Genomic DNA, 14,441 nt, shown 5'->3' on the forward strand with positions numbered 1-14,441 from the left:
CGTAGCGCCGTTGCACGGTACGCGTCGCTTCTTTCATCGCCAGCCAGCTCCCACGCGCTTCACTTTCCGGCCCGAGATCATCTTCACTCTGCGCCTCATCCTCGTTCAGTGTTCTCGCACCGTTCCCGTCGCTCTCTTACACTCACATGTCTCGGGCAACACGTCCACATCGCCACGCAAACGAGCGCGTTTGTGTGTTGCGCATTGTCCCCCATTATTCTTGTTTCCTTTAGTCATTCTTCATGCACATCAACTCCAATTAAGCAACACGTCGCCACGCCTGACTCTCATCTGGCTGCGTCGGCACAAGCGGATAATCCTGTCTTTCGCGCCGCCACGAGGCGTCTTCTCTCCAGTGCCGTGCGCGAACTTGGCACCTGGCACTGTATAGTTGAAGCATGCGTGCTTGAACCGCCGTCCTGTCCACGTGCGCGCCGTGTGCAGCGGGGGACGGTTGCCGTCACTCATGGTCTGCATAAGTGATCACAGCTATCAGTCATAATCAAGGAGTCGCGCCGTCGTGGCAGGCTGCTCTCATGGTCGGTCCACCTCAGACATGGCAGCTACGACACCATTCAAGCGCGACTTCCCATTCCTCCACCGGGCATGGAAGACCGCCGTCGGCCATCTGTCGCCGTATGCTCCGGAGGGCATCTTCACAACAAACGGTGAACATGGCGTCACCGGCAATGGCGACGACGCCGGGCATCGGCCAGCAAAGCGGCGCCGCCTCTCGCAGAGCTCGGCAGACCGAGGTCTCGGTGACTTGGTTGGCAAAATTCTGCCAGATGAGCCCTGCGACTTTGAGAAGGCTTTGCGTATTGAGGTGCTTAAAATCACTCAAAGGGGCGGGCCGGTCCTCACTCCGGACTCATCCACCAAGGACGCCAGCGCTGGATCTCCAGTCAAGAAGGACAAGGTGACCACTTCTGTTAGATGTCGCTGCAAGTTGATCATCTGTCGCGCGCCACGTCCAGAAGAGCTTCGGATCCTCTACTGTGACAGCCAAATCTGCAACGTCAAGGTGCCGTCAGATGCTGACGGGGGTCGCCGGATGGCTCGGATCTACCTCACCAAGCCTTTCCATATTCCCGCGGAGAAGATCTATGTTCTTCGAGAGGACGACGATCTCTTCACCTTGGAAGACTCTTACTTTATCTCTGTCGAGTTGGAGTCAGCTGGCGACCCGAACTGGCCTCCGCAAGCTCTCCTTGCCAAGGAGCAGCGAGATGACGCAAAGGACGCAGGAAAGCGCTGGGTTCTATCGGCCCAGACAACATACCAATTTGCCAAGCACCGGACAACAGCGCCCGTGAAGCTCAGGAGAAAGGTCGGCTTCGAGGCCGATGCTGGTTTGGATTTGGACATCGATCTGAGATGGTCAACCAACCATGCAGGCGCGCCTCTGCGCGCAAGGCCACTCGAATCGCCTTCAGAGGTGAAGGCGGCAGCAAGCGGTGCTCTAGAACCGCTCACGAGTGGCCAACTCAACCAGAGCGCTGAGACTGAGAACATCATACGTGCAGGGGATGGGCACGAACCACCACCGGATGAAGATTTTGACGAGACTGGAGAAGCAGTCACGCCAACACGAGCTCTTAGACAGAAGAAGAAGCAGATTTACAACCTCATAGCCTTGAGCGACAAAGCCCGCGGGAAGGGCCTGAAGGAACGGAAACAGCAAGTCAAGGCCACAGAGAGTGGCCCCGAGGCGGGACGCGTGACCTGGGTGCTTCCACAACTCGGTCAAGTCACGACGGCTGACTTCGGTTGCATTCGATGTTATGCCACGCATCCATCTCAGGCATTGCTTCTGCAGCACACAGAGGATCATCCGGAATTCAAGTTCAGGCTCGACTTGAGTGGGAAGCACGGCATGAGGATCTTGATATCACAACATGGCCAACCCACACCAGAGCCAGAAGATGCGGAAAGTGAGCCGGCACGGGAGATGACTCCGCGGAAACAGCCCAAGCCTCGTGTATCGCATCAGAAGCAGGTAAGTTCCTGGGCCCCGATCAGTGCACTTGTCCTACAACAACTAATGGATACAGCAGCGCTTGCTTCCTGTGAAGCCAAAGGACCCGAGGCAGCTGATCCCGGACAACAAGCAACCGCTCTACAACCGCGTGACGAAGGCAACGCTCGCACCTGGGGCCTTGATAGAACCACCACCCGTGGACGACTCCTGGCTGATGCAAAAACACCGGGATGTTATTCTTGACTACAGCGACGTGCATGCAGAGGAGAAGGAGTACATCTGCGAGTGGGATGCGTTTGTCCTGAAGCAGCGTATAACATCCGAGCCTCACCTTCAGAATGTCTACCTCAGCTTCATCGAGGAGAAGGCGTCCTGGCTCACTTCACGGCAAAGTCGCATGATAGAGTTCGCCAAGCATCTCACTTATCTGAAGGCCCGAAACTCACTGACACAGGAGACGATCATTAAAGCATTTGCAATGTTGCGAGACGCAAAGGCGGACGCGGAGGAGGTTTCATCTGAGGAGCCAAAACCGGCGTCACCAAGGGTTGAAGGCAGGAGGTCTGCGTCAGGTTGTGGCGTGTGTGGTCAGCCAGTCCGTGGTCCTTCGACGCTGATATGTGATAATGAGGTACGTTTCTATCTTGAGGTGTGGTGTGCGGCTTGGCTGACTGATATCGCAGGATTGCGATCGACCCTTTTACCACGACGACTGTATCCGCTCGGAGGCGAAAATGCCTGTAAGCAGTCGCCGATGGCGGTGTAATGGATGCCACGAGGACGCAATGGTGGTCGATTGAGAGTGCGCACCAAACGCCACATTTCATCTACTATGGGGCAGGACAAGGCCAGCGAGGGCGACGAATATGATGCTAGATACATCACCCACAGGAGGGCTGGCTACGCATCAACGAGATGAAGGCCGTGGAAGCTAACATCCTGGCACGCCTACGGGCTGAATGGAGAGGCAGGTGTGGCATGAGATGGAGCCTAGTCACTTGATGCTTGGAAGGGCAAGCTCAAGTTTGAATACAGATTTATGTCGTAAAGGGGAGAAGCTCTCCTACACACCATTAGAGCGTTGGCACTGAGAATAGGGGCGCAGCACATGCAGACACGTGCTCTCTGGGATGACTTGGTGCGAACTATTTTCGAAGACACTTTCGGCGGTGCTAAGCCGGGGCTCTTTTACTGTCGAAAGTCAATGCAATATACCATCATACAGTCGTCCACGGGTCTTCTGCGCGAGAGTCTGAATGACGGCGCCTCTTCATGTTTATGGAGAGTAAGCTACATGGAGAGAGAATGGGATATGATTTGGTGAGGCGAAAATCTTGCATGTAGCGGATATGCATTCAATAGTCACATCTGGGGTGATTGCCCGAAATCCTCGTGTAACTTTTATGATTTGCTAGAACGACAGCTCTTGTGCTATATACCTTGACCAACTACCTGAAAGGCGTCAGGCCATTCTATCACAGCACTAAGGCGGCAAACGCAAGAACAGCCAACAGCGCCAGCACGTGCCCTTTGACCTGGCAGTTGAGGGGATACATTTCGCCCTTCTTCCACTTCGCAATGGCGGTCTTTATTCTGTGCTTGAGACAATCCAGCCAGGGCGGCGAGGCGGTGCGCGAGGTGCCTGACCATAGTACTGGGAAGGTCATGGTTGCCGATGGAGCTGTTGGAACCACAGAAGGATAAGAAGGGGACGGATTCCGCAAGCGACTTCCATGCTGGGCATGAGCCTGAACTGTATCATGAGAAAACTGCACGTCTGGAGAGGCGTGACAGATCGTGCCTCCGTTTCTATTGTTGGAGGAGAGCACGGCGCTAGTTCCTGCGGCCTTCAGTCTCCAGTCCCTCTCTGTATTTGGGCTTCCTGTTGTTGTCCTTGTTGTCCTCGTCGTCGGGGTCGGGGTCAGATCTGGACCTGGCTGCTCGTCTGTACTTCTCCCGTGCTGCGTAGACCAGGCTGACGCCCAGGCAGTAGACGGACAAGGGGAGGACCACGGGCCAGCTGATGATGGACCTTGGTCTGACAGCTGGCACAGAAGGCTCGTATTGTTAGCTTTGTGCCCAGAGTGGTGGCTTCTTGCGGTCGTCATTCTTTTCCCTCAAAGCAGTGGACTGATCATGGGCCTGAGCGGGACTGACTTGGCTTCTGCACTTACATGAGGATAGGCATTGTTTACCGGCGGTTTCGCAACCATGAAAAGTCGCGCGCTCTTCCAACTTATCGCCGAGAAAGGTCCACTTGTCCTCGGGGGCACTGCGCGCGACATTGGTGTGAACCGGCTCCAATGTCGAGTACCATAGCGACCCGGGGCTGCACGTTCGTTTATGCTACGGTATACAGTACAGTAACGTTAGTGGAGCATTCCGTCGTTTGTGATAGCCAATCTGGTTGTTTGTCTTCATGAGGTTGGACAAGCATTATTTTCCGAAGGCCACGAACGCAAAATGTTCCCCTCACTGCTGATCAGCACTCTAGGGGTTCATTCAGCATAGGTGACGTAAGCCGAAGCTACAGTACGGTGCAGTACCTGACGAAGTACAAAGCTAGTAAACCCACAGTTACTTGTATTCAAAAAGGCCTCTTGTGGAGCTACTTTCGAGCCTACACAAGCAACCAGATGGCGAAGTGGTCTGTGTGATAATAACGACCAACACTCGAATAACTGATACGCATCACTATTGGCTTTCCTTTCTGGCGTAGATCGGGGTTTGAGGTTGATGTGATCCAACACCCCTACCAACGAGCTCCCTGCCGACCGTCCGTTACCTCCCTTCAAACCCGACTCCGACTTCGCCCCGCTGCAAGGAGGAGAATCAGCAGTAGTTTCAGTACTGAAACGCGCCAGGTTCAAGCCTGGCTCCCGTGCTGCAGTTCGTGCTGCGTTCGTGGGCCCTACCGGCGTGGGAAAGTCGCAACTCGCGATCGAGTACTGTTGCCAAGCGGATGAAGTATTAAGACGGCCGTTGGTGCTCTGGATAGGCGCGGAGACGCGTGCGCGTTTCCTGAGAGACCTCAATTCTTATGCCGATCTACTTGAAATAGGAGATGCTATGACAACAGAGGCGGAACTTCCCCGACTTATCGCAAAATGGCTATGCGATCCGCCGAATGGCCCCTGGTTACTAGTTCTAGATGGTGTGACTGAAATCGACGTTCTCAGTTGTGGCGCGGCCGAAACCCCCACCCCAGGCGCCAAAAGCGCTGAGACGCCTCTTACACCTCTCGAATGTCTCCCACCGTTCAATCGTGGTAACCACAAGAGACAAGGACACTGCACTGGCTCTCGCCGTTGATTCCAGCGACATTGTGCCGGTGAGAGCAATGAGCACAGATGCGGCTGTAAGATGCGGCTGTAAGCTGCTTCAGAAGAAACTCGGCGACCATCAGCAAGCAGGATTACGTGGAATTGGTGCAAACGCTGGAGCATAATCCGCTAGCAATCACGCAGGCGGCAGCGTACATACGGCGACGCAGCCCATCGACATCAGTCAATACCGATCTACACGAACTGAAACAGAATGAGGTGTTGAAGGGAGCTCTTCTCCAATGGGAAGTGGTGAATCACGACGAGACTGCAGTGCCTCGGACTTCATCAAAGCCCGTTGGAAGCCCATCATCGAGGACCTCGAGCGCAGCTACAGGGAATTAAGTCCGCCGCTGCTCTACTCTTTTTCATGGCGTTCTTCGATCGCAATCACATTCCAGTATCACTTCTTGAGCCTCGGAGAGACGGCCAGGGCGGGAGCGCAGTTACCGAGGCTAACCAACACAATGAGAGCGACGTCCGAAAGAACGAGTGACTGCAATCTGGGGGCGGAGGCGGTAACTGCTCAAGCGGCGCCGCTGAGAGGGACGTGCAGTATTTGCTTCATTCATGTTTTACCGCTGTGGGAGACCCGGGCGTGTTCTTCATGCACTGACTCATGCAACTGGCAGTGACACTGGCTGAAGATACTTCCAATCGCAATTCATCTGCTGGACGAGTCGGAATTTCCCAACGGCGCACTATGAGGACTGGGATACGTATAGACGCCTCTACCCACATGCCCAAGAGATGGCCCGGCATCTCCTGACGGTTGCTGAATCGGTCCAGAACCGGGCGGAGGTCTTTTTGTCGTGCTAGCGTATATGCTAGAGGCCTTTGCATTTGCATGTAGAGTTTGTCCTGCCTGCTCTAACCTCTGGCCATTTTGAATATCTGTTTGAATCATTCACATGCTCGACACAATCAATCAACCAGGTGCTTGGCAGTTTCGACTAAGCACACTATGCTGATACCACTCTCGAAACGGCCCATCTGCCCAGCGCGCGAGATGCCTTAGCGCGTTGACTAGTTGGTAGACGGCCAGGACCGAGCGGGTGCTCCCGATGAGCAGGTCTCCCAGGAGAACCAGCTTGGGTTCCTTGTGTGCCCCGAGCTGTGCAGATTCGTTTCCTTCGTTGTCGTTGGTCCGCGGCGATGGCGCCTCTTCCCAAGCTAGCAGCAGATACCATTCGTGACCCTTGATGCGTAACAGCGGCAGTGGCGGCACGTGGGTCAGATCCGCATTGCCAAAGATGCGCAGCCGGTTCAACCAGGCCTTGGTCCAGATTGCCAGCTGGTTCTCGCCCGTTTCCGGTGCCGTGTCAATCTTGGTCTCGGCGGCGATGGCAATCGGCCGCTCGCGTAATGGCGTATACATGGTCTGATTGAGTGAGCAGAGGGCCTCGCTTTGCGTCGCGAGCAAATCGGTGACGGCGCAGCGGTTGACATCGATGGCGATACAAAAGTCGACTAGCCGGCCGCTTACGGTGTTTCCGGTGTAGATATTGCGGGGAAGTAGGGCTGGGATGATGCCGGCGGTTGTTGCGATGAAAGGCGTGACTTGGGGACACTGGGATGTCTCGACGGCATGGTGCAGGAGCGGGCTGTGCACCAGCGTGTTCCATGCGGCCTCGGACTGGCACTCTCGCTTGCAGCTGGCCGCGTAGGCTAGTATCCGCTGCAGCTGACGGAACTCGTCCATCGCGAGCTCGTCTGCAAGACAGTACGTGTTTCTGTTCACCTGGTGCTGGCTGAAGCAGTTCATGGGGTCGCCCCCCTCTCTGGCTGCAGCATCTACGACAATGGCGGGAACGACCTCGACGCCATCCGCGACCTGCTTGAGATCTGCCAACAGTGCGTCGACGCAGGCGTGGCGTGGCGCTCTGTGCTCGTAGAAGCCGCGCACCTCGATGTTGGCGGAGCGCAGGTCGGCCGTGCTCTTAGTAGGACTCTTTGACCTGTTGCTTTGTCTTGATGCCTTGCTTTGTCTTGATGCCGACGAGGAGCTCGGTGTGGCAGCCCCATCCCCGGCAGCGGAGTATCGCGGTTGCTGCAGACTGAGGGCCGCCGCCCATAACGATGGGGGTAGCTGTGCCGAAGCTGGAGCTGGAGCTGCAGATGGTACTTTGCCACGAGGTGTTGGCTCCTCCTCCTCCTCGCCACTGCCAAGTGCTTCGACTGCAGATCTCTTGCGCGGGGTCCTTGCTTCGTCCCCTGCCATTGAAGAGGTCGGACTCGGAAATATGCTCTTCACATCGACCTTTCTGTCCACTCGCAGTGTTCCGTTGCTCTTGCGTCGCTTGGCGTTTCGGGCGTCGCTGTTGGTACGGTCGTCGCAGGAGTGCTGGCTGTCGCGACTCTGTCTCGGTCTTGTTCGTGTGGTTGTTCCTCTTCTCGCGGCGCAGGGTATTGCAAAAGATGGCTGGATCTCGGATATCCAGGCTTCGATTGGATGTGTCGGCATGACGAATAATGAGGGTTTGTGGTTGCGATTGTGGTGGAGTTATCGACGCGTGTGTGAGGGCAGCTGCGGAAGTTTAAGTGGTTGAAATGGTTGCCATGCCAACAGTGGCAACGGCAGCTCTGACCACACCAATTGGCTGGCGTGCGGTGGCGCGTGGCCGGGCCTCTGCACAGCGCAACCCCACTATCTCCGCCCAACACGGGCTACCACCAATATCTACTGCAGGGTGGAGGTCTCAGCCTGACCATCATTCCCAGGGGAACTTGCCTACTGTATTATTCCACGGGTGATTTAGTCTACATCCCCGGGTTCCACACGCCCCACATGTCCGACAGCATCCCTGCATATCGTGAAGTCTCTCTCATTCTCTTCATAGACATGTCATGTCCTACGAAACGTCTGTGCGCATTAGAGGTACGCGTTATTCCAACCCCTTTTTCCGCGGATTTAGTCTTAGTTCGTTACCCCAGATTTCCCTTCTTTTCCCAGTAACCCACGATCCACCGACAATCCACAATACTAATAGCAGTAGAACAGCCTGTAGTATTACGATGCGATGCGGAACCACGTACCGACCAACTCACCAACGACGCCGGAAGGCCACAAGGATCCCGACCCCGTTTTCACATACCTTCAGCTCATCCAACATACAATGTCCTAACCATCATTCACAAGCAGTTTGTGTCCAGTTGGCGTCTCTCTGCTATATAACAGGGGGCGAGCGCTTGGGCTATTGCACTCATTCTGCACCCTAAGTGCGCTATAGTAGGATCGGCACTTGGACATAAACTTGTAGTAGGCAGAGACGCTAACCCCCAGGGAACCGCCCCCCCCCCCCCCCCCGGTGTCACGATCCTGCCTCCGGGGTCAACCGTCTGGCAGGGCGCTGGGGTTGCTGTTCTGCAAGATAGGTAAAGCCTGTGCAATCACAACTAACACTCTGCTGTCGTTCTCTCTCTGGGTTGTCGTTCGTGTCTCTTGGAAGAGATACCAGTCTCGGCAATTGAGTGACTAGTTCAAGTGTGAGTGAAACTGATACTTAGATTAATCGCTGAAGTACAAAGGTAGTGACTGTGTATCTAGGAGATCCTCCTGTCCCTATATATCCTTTGCCCTTCATCGGATTTCCATAGAGATGTGCCTGTGTCCCTGGATATGTGTGGATGTGTTGTGATCCAACATATCCATCCTGCTGACATAATGAGATGCTTACATAACCAGGGGAGCGCCCGCCCCGCGTGCATGACCTGCCCTTGTCCTTGGCCCGATCTTGCGACCTGTTAGTCGGGTCGTCACACTAGGTCCGACAGCCCCGCGACCCTCCAGGGCCCTGATGCGCCTGACTTATAATATGTATAACTGCCTCCAACTCCCGCTCCTTCTCGTGTAACACAACATATCCTCCCTCCTAGCGAATTGTGTCGATTCGACCCCGCATGTTGTACGCGCCAAGGAGATTGGGTACCAGAGCTTAGGCGGTTGGGCATCAAAGTGTAGTAGGATTAAGCAACAGCTTGGTCGGGTCAAAGTAAACTCCAACCTCGACAACTGAGGATAACACCTGGTTTACTACCGTTCTGAGGTTCTCAGCGCAATTGTTATATCATGGTAAGTGTTTATACATTCGTTTCTTTGACGCACGCACCCAACTTACACTCCTGCTCTTCTTCGTCTAGGCGGCCCACGCCCCCAATCCGTCCGACTCCAACACCCTCGTTCCCATTACGAGCCCCACCGATGCGACGGTCGAGTACGTCCGCGTTGCCATGTTGTTCAGGGCGCTCCTGAGCTAACCTCCATGATATATCTCAGTATCATTGCAGTGCATGGTATCAATGTTTGGGGAAACGAAACCCATGCAGAAAATACGTGGACCCACGCCGAAACCGGAGTGAATTGGCTTCGGACCTTGCTGCCCACACTACTTCCTCGTGCAAGGGTTCTAGCTTTTCAGTACAATGCGAATGTGGTGTTTGGCACGTCAACGGCTGGTGTCCAACAGCAGGCTGTTAATCTCCTCGGCTGCCTTAGCATGGCTCGAAAGGTTTGCAGCCCAACCATCTCAAGACCCATAGAGCGGCTGCTCGTTCAAGTTGTTCCCAACTAACTCGCGGTCTTTTATAGGACAACCCAGCGCGTCCCCTCATCTTCATTGCCCACAGCATGGGCGGCATCATTGTAAAGGAAGCCTTGGCTACTGCGTGGCGAGGGTACAACGCGTATCCCATGATCTGGACCTTTACATACGCCATATTTTTCCTTGCTGTGCCACACAAGGGCTCCTGCCACGCTTCATGGGGACAAATTCTCGCTGACATTTTCAGCACGGCCACTCGTCAGCCTAGTAGCGCCCTCCTAGAAACCTTGAGTAGAACATCACGCAGCTGGGAGGAGCTCAACGCTAGCTTTCAACCGCTTTACGAAGCATTTAAGTTCTACACTTGGGTTGAGAGTCTGCCGTTTGGTCCAGGGCTAGGTGTCGTACGTTTCTTTCTTAGCCCCTGACGCCAGATGCTACACTGTCTGGTTTCTAACCGTTGGCTGTGTGCAGATTGTTCCCGAGGACTCTGCTGTCTTGGGTTTGCCACCAAGCAGAGAAACCGTTCGGACTGCAAATTGTGATCACAGGGGAATCTGCAAATTCTCTGGGGACAATGACCCAGAGTGGATAGCCCTTGCTGCTAATATCCTCCAAGCAGCAAAGAAAGCAGCCGCTACAAACTGCTTCACCCCGTCCATGAAATGTCGCCAGGCTATGTTTGACTCTCTAGGACTCCAGGACGCAGGCTAGTCACTCTCCAAGTTGGCGCACTCGAATGCATGTCCAGTTTATTGTGCTAACAGCTATGAATTCAACAGAACAAGAGATTCATTCTCTCCGTGAAGCGAACAATGAAGTCCAGCGGGTCCTCGTCCAGGGGAAAGACCTCTTCCTCGAGATAGAGCTGACGAGAGGTCAAGCTCAAGAACAGCTTGCCTCCCTCATTTTTGGTTCTTCGGCGCTATTGGCGCTATATTGCGCTTAATCGTATCTGTCAACTTGGCCTCGCCGGTCCAAAGGGCGATGCTACGGGGCCCGCTCGCCCTTTTGCCGGCCAAAGAAACGGGTCTGCAATACGTGCGTCAGGCCGAAGAGGCCGAAGACCAGATCATGAAAGTCGAGGAATGGGCGATTGACCGGCTTAACAAGCACCAGTGTAAATTGCTCCGGGCCCTTCATATGCTCCAAGCTGCTGCCATTAATGCTCACGGCGAAGAGCGTATCGGCGAAGCAAGTGTCTCGCAACGGACCATAGCCGGCGAGCGGAAGATCGAGCTCGTAAAGGAACTAGAGCACACCACAGCAGAGATCCATCATTCGCATCAGAGATATAACAGAGCCGAGGCTGAGAAGAGGATGATTGAAGAGGGACGAGCAAAGGTTGCCAACTTACCCGACTCAGAATTCTGGATTGGAACGGCTACAGAGATTAATAAGACTGAGGCTACGGTCAAGGAAGCCCATAAGGATGATGATGCGACGTGTTCTTGTATAATACTATAGGACCAGGATGGAGAACGACGCGCTTTCGATACTAAAGGCATCTACTAAGTTGTCACGACCTGATCTCCGGGGTCAACCGTCTAATCGGGCGCTGGGGTTTTATATTCTAAATAGGCAATTGCTACACCGGCGTGAACGAATGGCTACACCGGCGTCACTCTTACACAGGCGTCACTTCCATGGCCTCTGATTCGCTCTTTTTTCCTTCGACCCACAGGTACATCGGCGCAAAGGCGGTGAAGCCAGCTCCCTTAACAAGTCCCTCAGCTTCGGTAAAGAACCAATAGGGTCAACCCAGGTCTAAATCGAGCTCATAACAAGATCTGCAGAACAAGACCAATTCAAGTATGCTCTAGATGCCAGCTCTCCATATCGCTATCCTCTCACTACTATCGAGGGAAGTACCTCCTCGTCGCTGTCAAGCAGCTCCCACTGACTCCTTCGCCTACGAATGCTAGGCTGCGTCTGCCGCCCGCTGGCACGTACTCCTGTAGTTCTTCCAGCTCCAAGAACAACTGACCGGCTGCGCGTTTGGCGCTGGGATGGGGTACTGGCCTGGTTACTAGCCTGGCTGCTGGTCTGTTGGCTCACTTCCAGTGGAGGCCTAGCTAGCGTTGACTTGTTGAGACTTCCCGGTGGTCGACCACGTCTGCGCCGTGGTGACTTGCTTGCTGGTTTGTTGGCTGGCTGGCTACTGGGCTGGCTGCTTGCCCCGATGGCTAGCCGCGCTGGAACAACCTGCGTGGTGTTCTTAGGTCTGCCCCGGAGAGCAGTGGCGATCTTAGGGTCGAGGATTCGTCGGTATGGATCTCGAGAGGATGGCTCTCGTAGGCGCCACCGAGGATGGACCTCCCATTTGGTGAAAGGCGTGCCACTTCCCAGCTTTGAGTAGATTGTGTGACAGCAGGGGATTCCAAGTTCGGTCGAAACCGAGCATTCCTCGCCGCAATCCCCGAGAGGGTCAGGAAACGGATTCTTTCCTGTCGGCATTGCTTTCCTTGCCAGCCGATATTGTTTCGTGATCAGTCCGAGACCCTTCGAAGAGAGCGCTATTCGGAGTTCGCCAAGATACTCCGAGCTGGACCCCATATACTCTCGTGCGGTAAGTACCTCATCCGCTGCGCAGGCATCGTTGAAATCCCGCTCTTGGTCCTTCATCATGTCCTGCATAGCCTCAAAAAGGCGATAAAGATTGCTCATACCATTCAGAAGATAGCTCTTGATGTTGTTGTTGCTTGCTTCTGTACCAGAGGTGACACGGACGCCGAAATTGCGATACTTCCGGATGAAACAGCGGGCCCATTGGGCCCTGACGGGCATGTAGGTTCCATGGAGATACCGCAGGATAGCTCGCTGGTCATCAAACTCCTTACAGAGGTTTGCCCATGCCTCCTCGTGGGCCTCCTCCGTCTCAGCAAATAAGACGAGCTTCCACATGATGAGAACTCCTCATAGTTATGAGGGATAGCCTCGGTTGTTGGCGTGTGAACCAACTCTCGGTCTTGAGGGGTTAGTTGAGCTTGTGGCTGCGGGGTAGTTGCCTCTCCGTCGCTGGTACCAGGGCTACTTCTGCTGCTGCTGCGGGCGTTAACCCACCTCTGCTTTGACTTAAGCAGGATGTTCGAATTGATGTGGTGGATGCACAGCTGCTGCTGTACATCGGGGAACTGGTCGTTCAATGCGGCTTTCATCTGGTCGTCGAAATCGGTGACGATCACATCCGGTCGCCGGATGGAGTGCTGCTCTGCTAGCTGTCGAATGCTCTCGGAGAGGAATTGGAACCCTTCTCTCCTCTCGTTATCTATCAGACCGAAGGCAGCGTTATAGACAGAGCCAAGGCATGTCTGTCCCGTTGCTTGGAATAAGGGAAGTTTGAAGCGGTTCGTGTTATATGTGTTGTCGAAGCTGATCACCTCGGGGAACCGCTTCCACATCTGGAGGCAGTAAGGAAATGTCCAGACAAGGCCAACAAGACGGTTTGGCTCATCGTCTCCCCACTTAACGAGATAGGGAACCTTCATCTCGTCAAGCAGCTTGATCAGTGCTGCAGTAGGAGTATGGCCATCCAGCTTGTCTCGGTTGATACGAGATCTGGCGTTATAGATGTCTTTCCGTGTAAAGGATGATTCGGGATGCTGCTCCTGGACGATAGCACGTACGTCACGGGCCCGAATTCCGACCCGACTGCTTGTCGATTCGACCGTTGTCCTGATAGGCTCGGTGAGTCTCCGATGGGAGGGATGAGCAGATGGCCCGATGCTGCGGCCGTGGTTATGCTGGCTGTGTTCGGGCTTCGAGTGTTGTCGTAAGAGCCACTTCCCCTCTTCTAACGCCTCGGCAACAACCATCCATTTACATCCACACTTTCGAGACTTCCGTCGTCGAAGTCCTGCGCCTTGACTAGGGGCTGGTTCTCCGAATCGATCGCATTGAAAAGTGTACCGGATCCTCCGACCCTTATATGAATGTGCATTTCGTCGAACAATACCGAAGCCATTAGCCTTCGCGAAAGTATTCACCCACTCGAACAGGACTTCGGCTGACGGCGCTGGGTCGCCTGGGATAGCTGGGTTCGGGATCCCGTCAGGGACAGGCGATGACGAGAGGTCGGGCAAGGGCGGTGAAGCTATAGTCGGAGAGTGCCTGTCTCGGGGAGGCGAGTAGGGCGGAGGTGATTCGAGTGCATCTGAACTAAGCGGCGAGTAACCCCATCTCTCACGCCATTGGCGGACTTGTTCGTATGACCGGACGAGCTCGAGGGTTAGTCTCCGGTGTGTCCCAATCACCTCGCGTACTAGCTTGAGAACAGAATGAAACTCGGCCTTGGTGGGAGAGGGATGCTCTTGTACTGATTGCGGTGGAGAGGAGCGAGGTAGTTGGTCCGTTTCTGGGCCTGGTATAGGGATTCTAACTCGTTGGGACCTTCTTCCTTGGGATGGGAAATCGTTCGAAAGGTGAATCTCTTGATCGAATCGTAGCCCCCATGGTGGCTCGTTCAGCCCGCGCGATCCACGGGGCCGTGGCGCGGTCGTCAACGTCTCTGGATATGAGGCGAAAAGATTATAGAGTGCTTCATCGTCGCCGACGCCGTAGTGTCGGCCAATGCTCGTGCCTGTGCTATTAGAGGAA

General features: G+C 54.6%; 5 protein-coding genes across 5 annotated transcripts; 3 read left to right on the forward strand and 2 right to left on the reverse strand.

Moving 5' to 3' along the window:
• Nucleotides 1–556: 556 nt before the first annotated feature.
• Nucleotides 557–2,900, forward strand: B0I36DRAFT_370017 (uncharacterized protein; the record flags this gene model as incomplete). The annotated part of the gene is made up of 4 exons (XM_046159861.1): nucleotides 557–1,999; nucleotides 2,058–2,612; nucleotides 2,665–2,721; nucleotides 2,823–2,900. The coding sequence occupies 4 exons, from the start codon at nucleotides 557–559 to the stop codon at nucleotides 2,898–2,900; spliced, it is 2,133 nt and encodes a 710-aa protein (XP_046004627.1).
• Nucleotides 2,901–3,370: 470 nt separating this feature from the next.
• On the reverse strand, nucleotides 3,371–4,424 carry B0I36DRAFT_389717 (uncharacterized protein). Its single transcript, XM_046161358.1, has 2 exons — nucleotides 4,156–4,424; nucleotides 3,371–4,026 (listed from the first exon to the last, which is right to left on the reverse strand). The coding sequence occupies exons 1-2, from the start codon at nucleotides 4,264–4,266 to the stop codon at nucleotides 3,457–3,459; spliced, it is 681 nt and encodes a 226-aa protein (XP_046004628.1). The 5' UTR covers nucleotides 4,267–4,424; the 3' UTR covers nucleotides 3,371–3,456.
• Nucleotides 4,425–5,747: 1,323 nt separating this feature from the next.
• On the reverse strand, nucleotides 5,748–7,227 carry B0I36DRAFT_340743 (uncharacterized protein). The gene has a single exon (XM_046155968.1). It carries the CDS (start codon nucleotides 7,067–7,069, stop codon nucleotides 6,233–6,235), a length of 837 nt encoding a protein of 278 aa, XP_046004629.1. The 5' UTR covers nucleotides 7,070–7,227; the 3' UTR covers nucleotides 5,748–6,232.
• A 2,146-nt stretch (nucleotides 7,228–9,373) lies between these two features.
• On the forward strand, nucleotides 9,374–10,559 carry B0I36DRAFT_356326 (uncharacterized protein; the record flags this gene model as incomplete). The annotated part of the gene is made up of 5 exons (XM_046157607.1): nucleotides 9,374–9,376; nucleotides 9,445–9,518; nucleotides 9,581–9,812; nucleotides 9,893–10,249; nucleotides 10,320–10,559. 5 exons carry the CDS (start codon nucleotides 9,374–9,376, stop codon nucleotides 10,557–10,559), a joined length of 906 nt encoding a protein of 301 aa, XP_046004630.1.
• A 429-nt stretch (nucleotides 10,560–10,988) lies between these two features.
• On the forward strand, nucleotides 10,989–11,360 carry B0I36DRAFT_356327 (uncharacterized protein; the record flags this gene model as incomplete). Its single annotated transcript, XM_046157608.1, has 2 exons — nucleotides 10,989–11,258; nucleotides 11,313–11,360. 2 exons carry the CDS (start codon nucleotides 10,989–10,991, stop codon nucleotides 11,358–11,360), a joined length of 318 nt encoding a protein of 105 aa, XP_046004631.1.
• Nucleotides 11,361–14,441: the final 3,081 nt, after the last annotated feature.

Source organism: Microdochium trichocladiopsis (assembly GCF_020744255.1).
Source record: "Microdochium trichocladiopsis strain MPI-CAGE-CH-0230 chromosome Unknown B0I36scaffold_15, whole genome shotgun sequence".
Lineage (NCBI taxonomy): Eukaryota > Fungi > Ascomycota > Sordariomycetes > Xylariales > Microdochiaceae > Microdochium > Microdochium trichocladiopsis.

What these genes read in the sequence shown, in the direction of transcription:
- B0I36DRAFT_389717 (XM_046161358.1), bottom strand. Translation starts at nt 4,266, where the DNA reads ATGTCGCGCGCAGTGCCCCCGAGGACAAGTGGACCTTTCTCGGCGATA. An exon ending in TAAACAATGCCTATCCTCAT is followed by an intron (nt 4,027 to 4,155) that starts GTAAGTGCAGAA and finishes CTTCTGTGCCAG; the next exon opens with CTGTCAGACCAAGGTCCATC.
- B0I36DRAFT_340743 (XM_046155968.1), bottom strand. Translation starts at nt 7,069, where the DNA reads ATGAACTGCTTCAGCCAGCACCAGGTGAACAGAAACACGTACTGTCTT.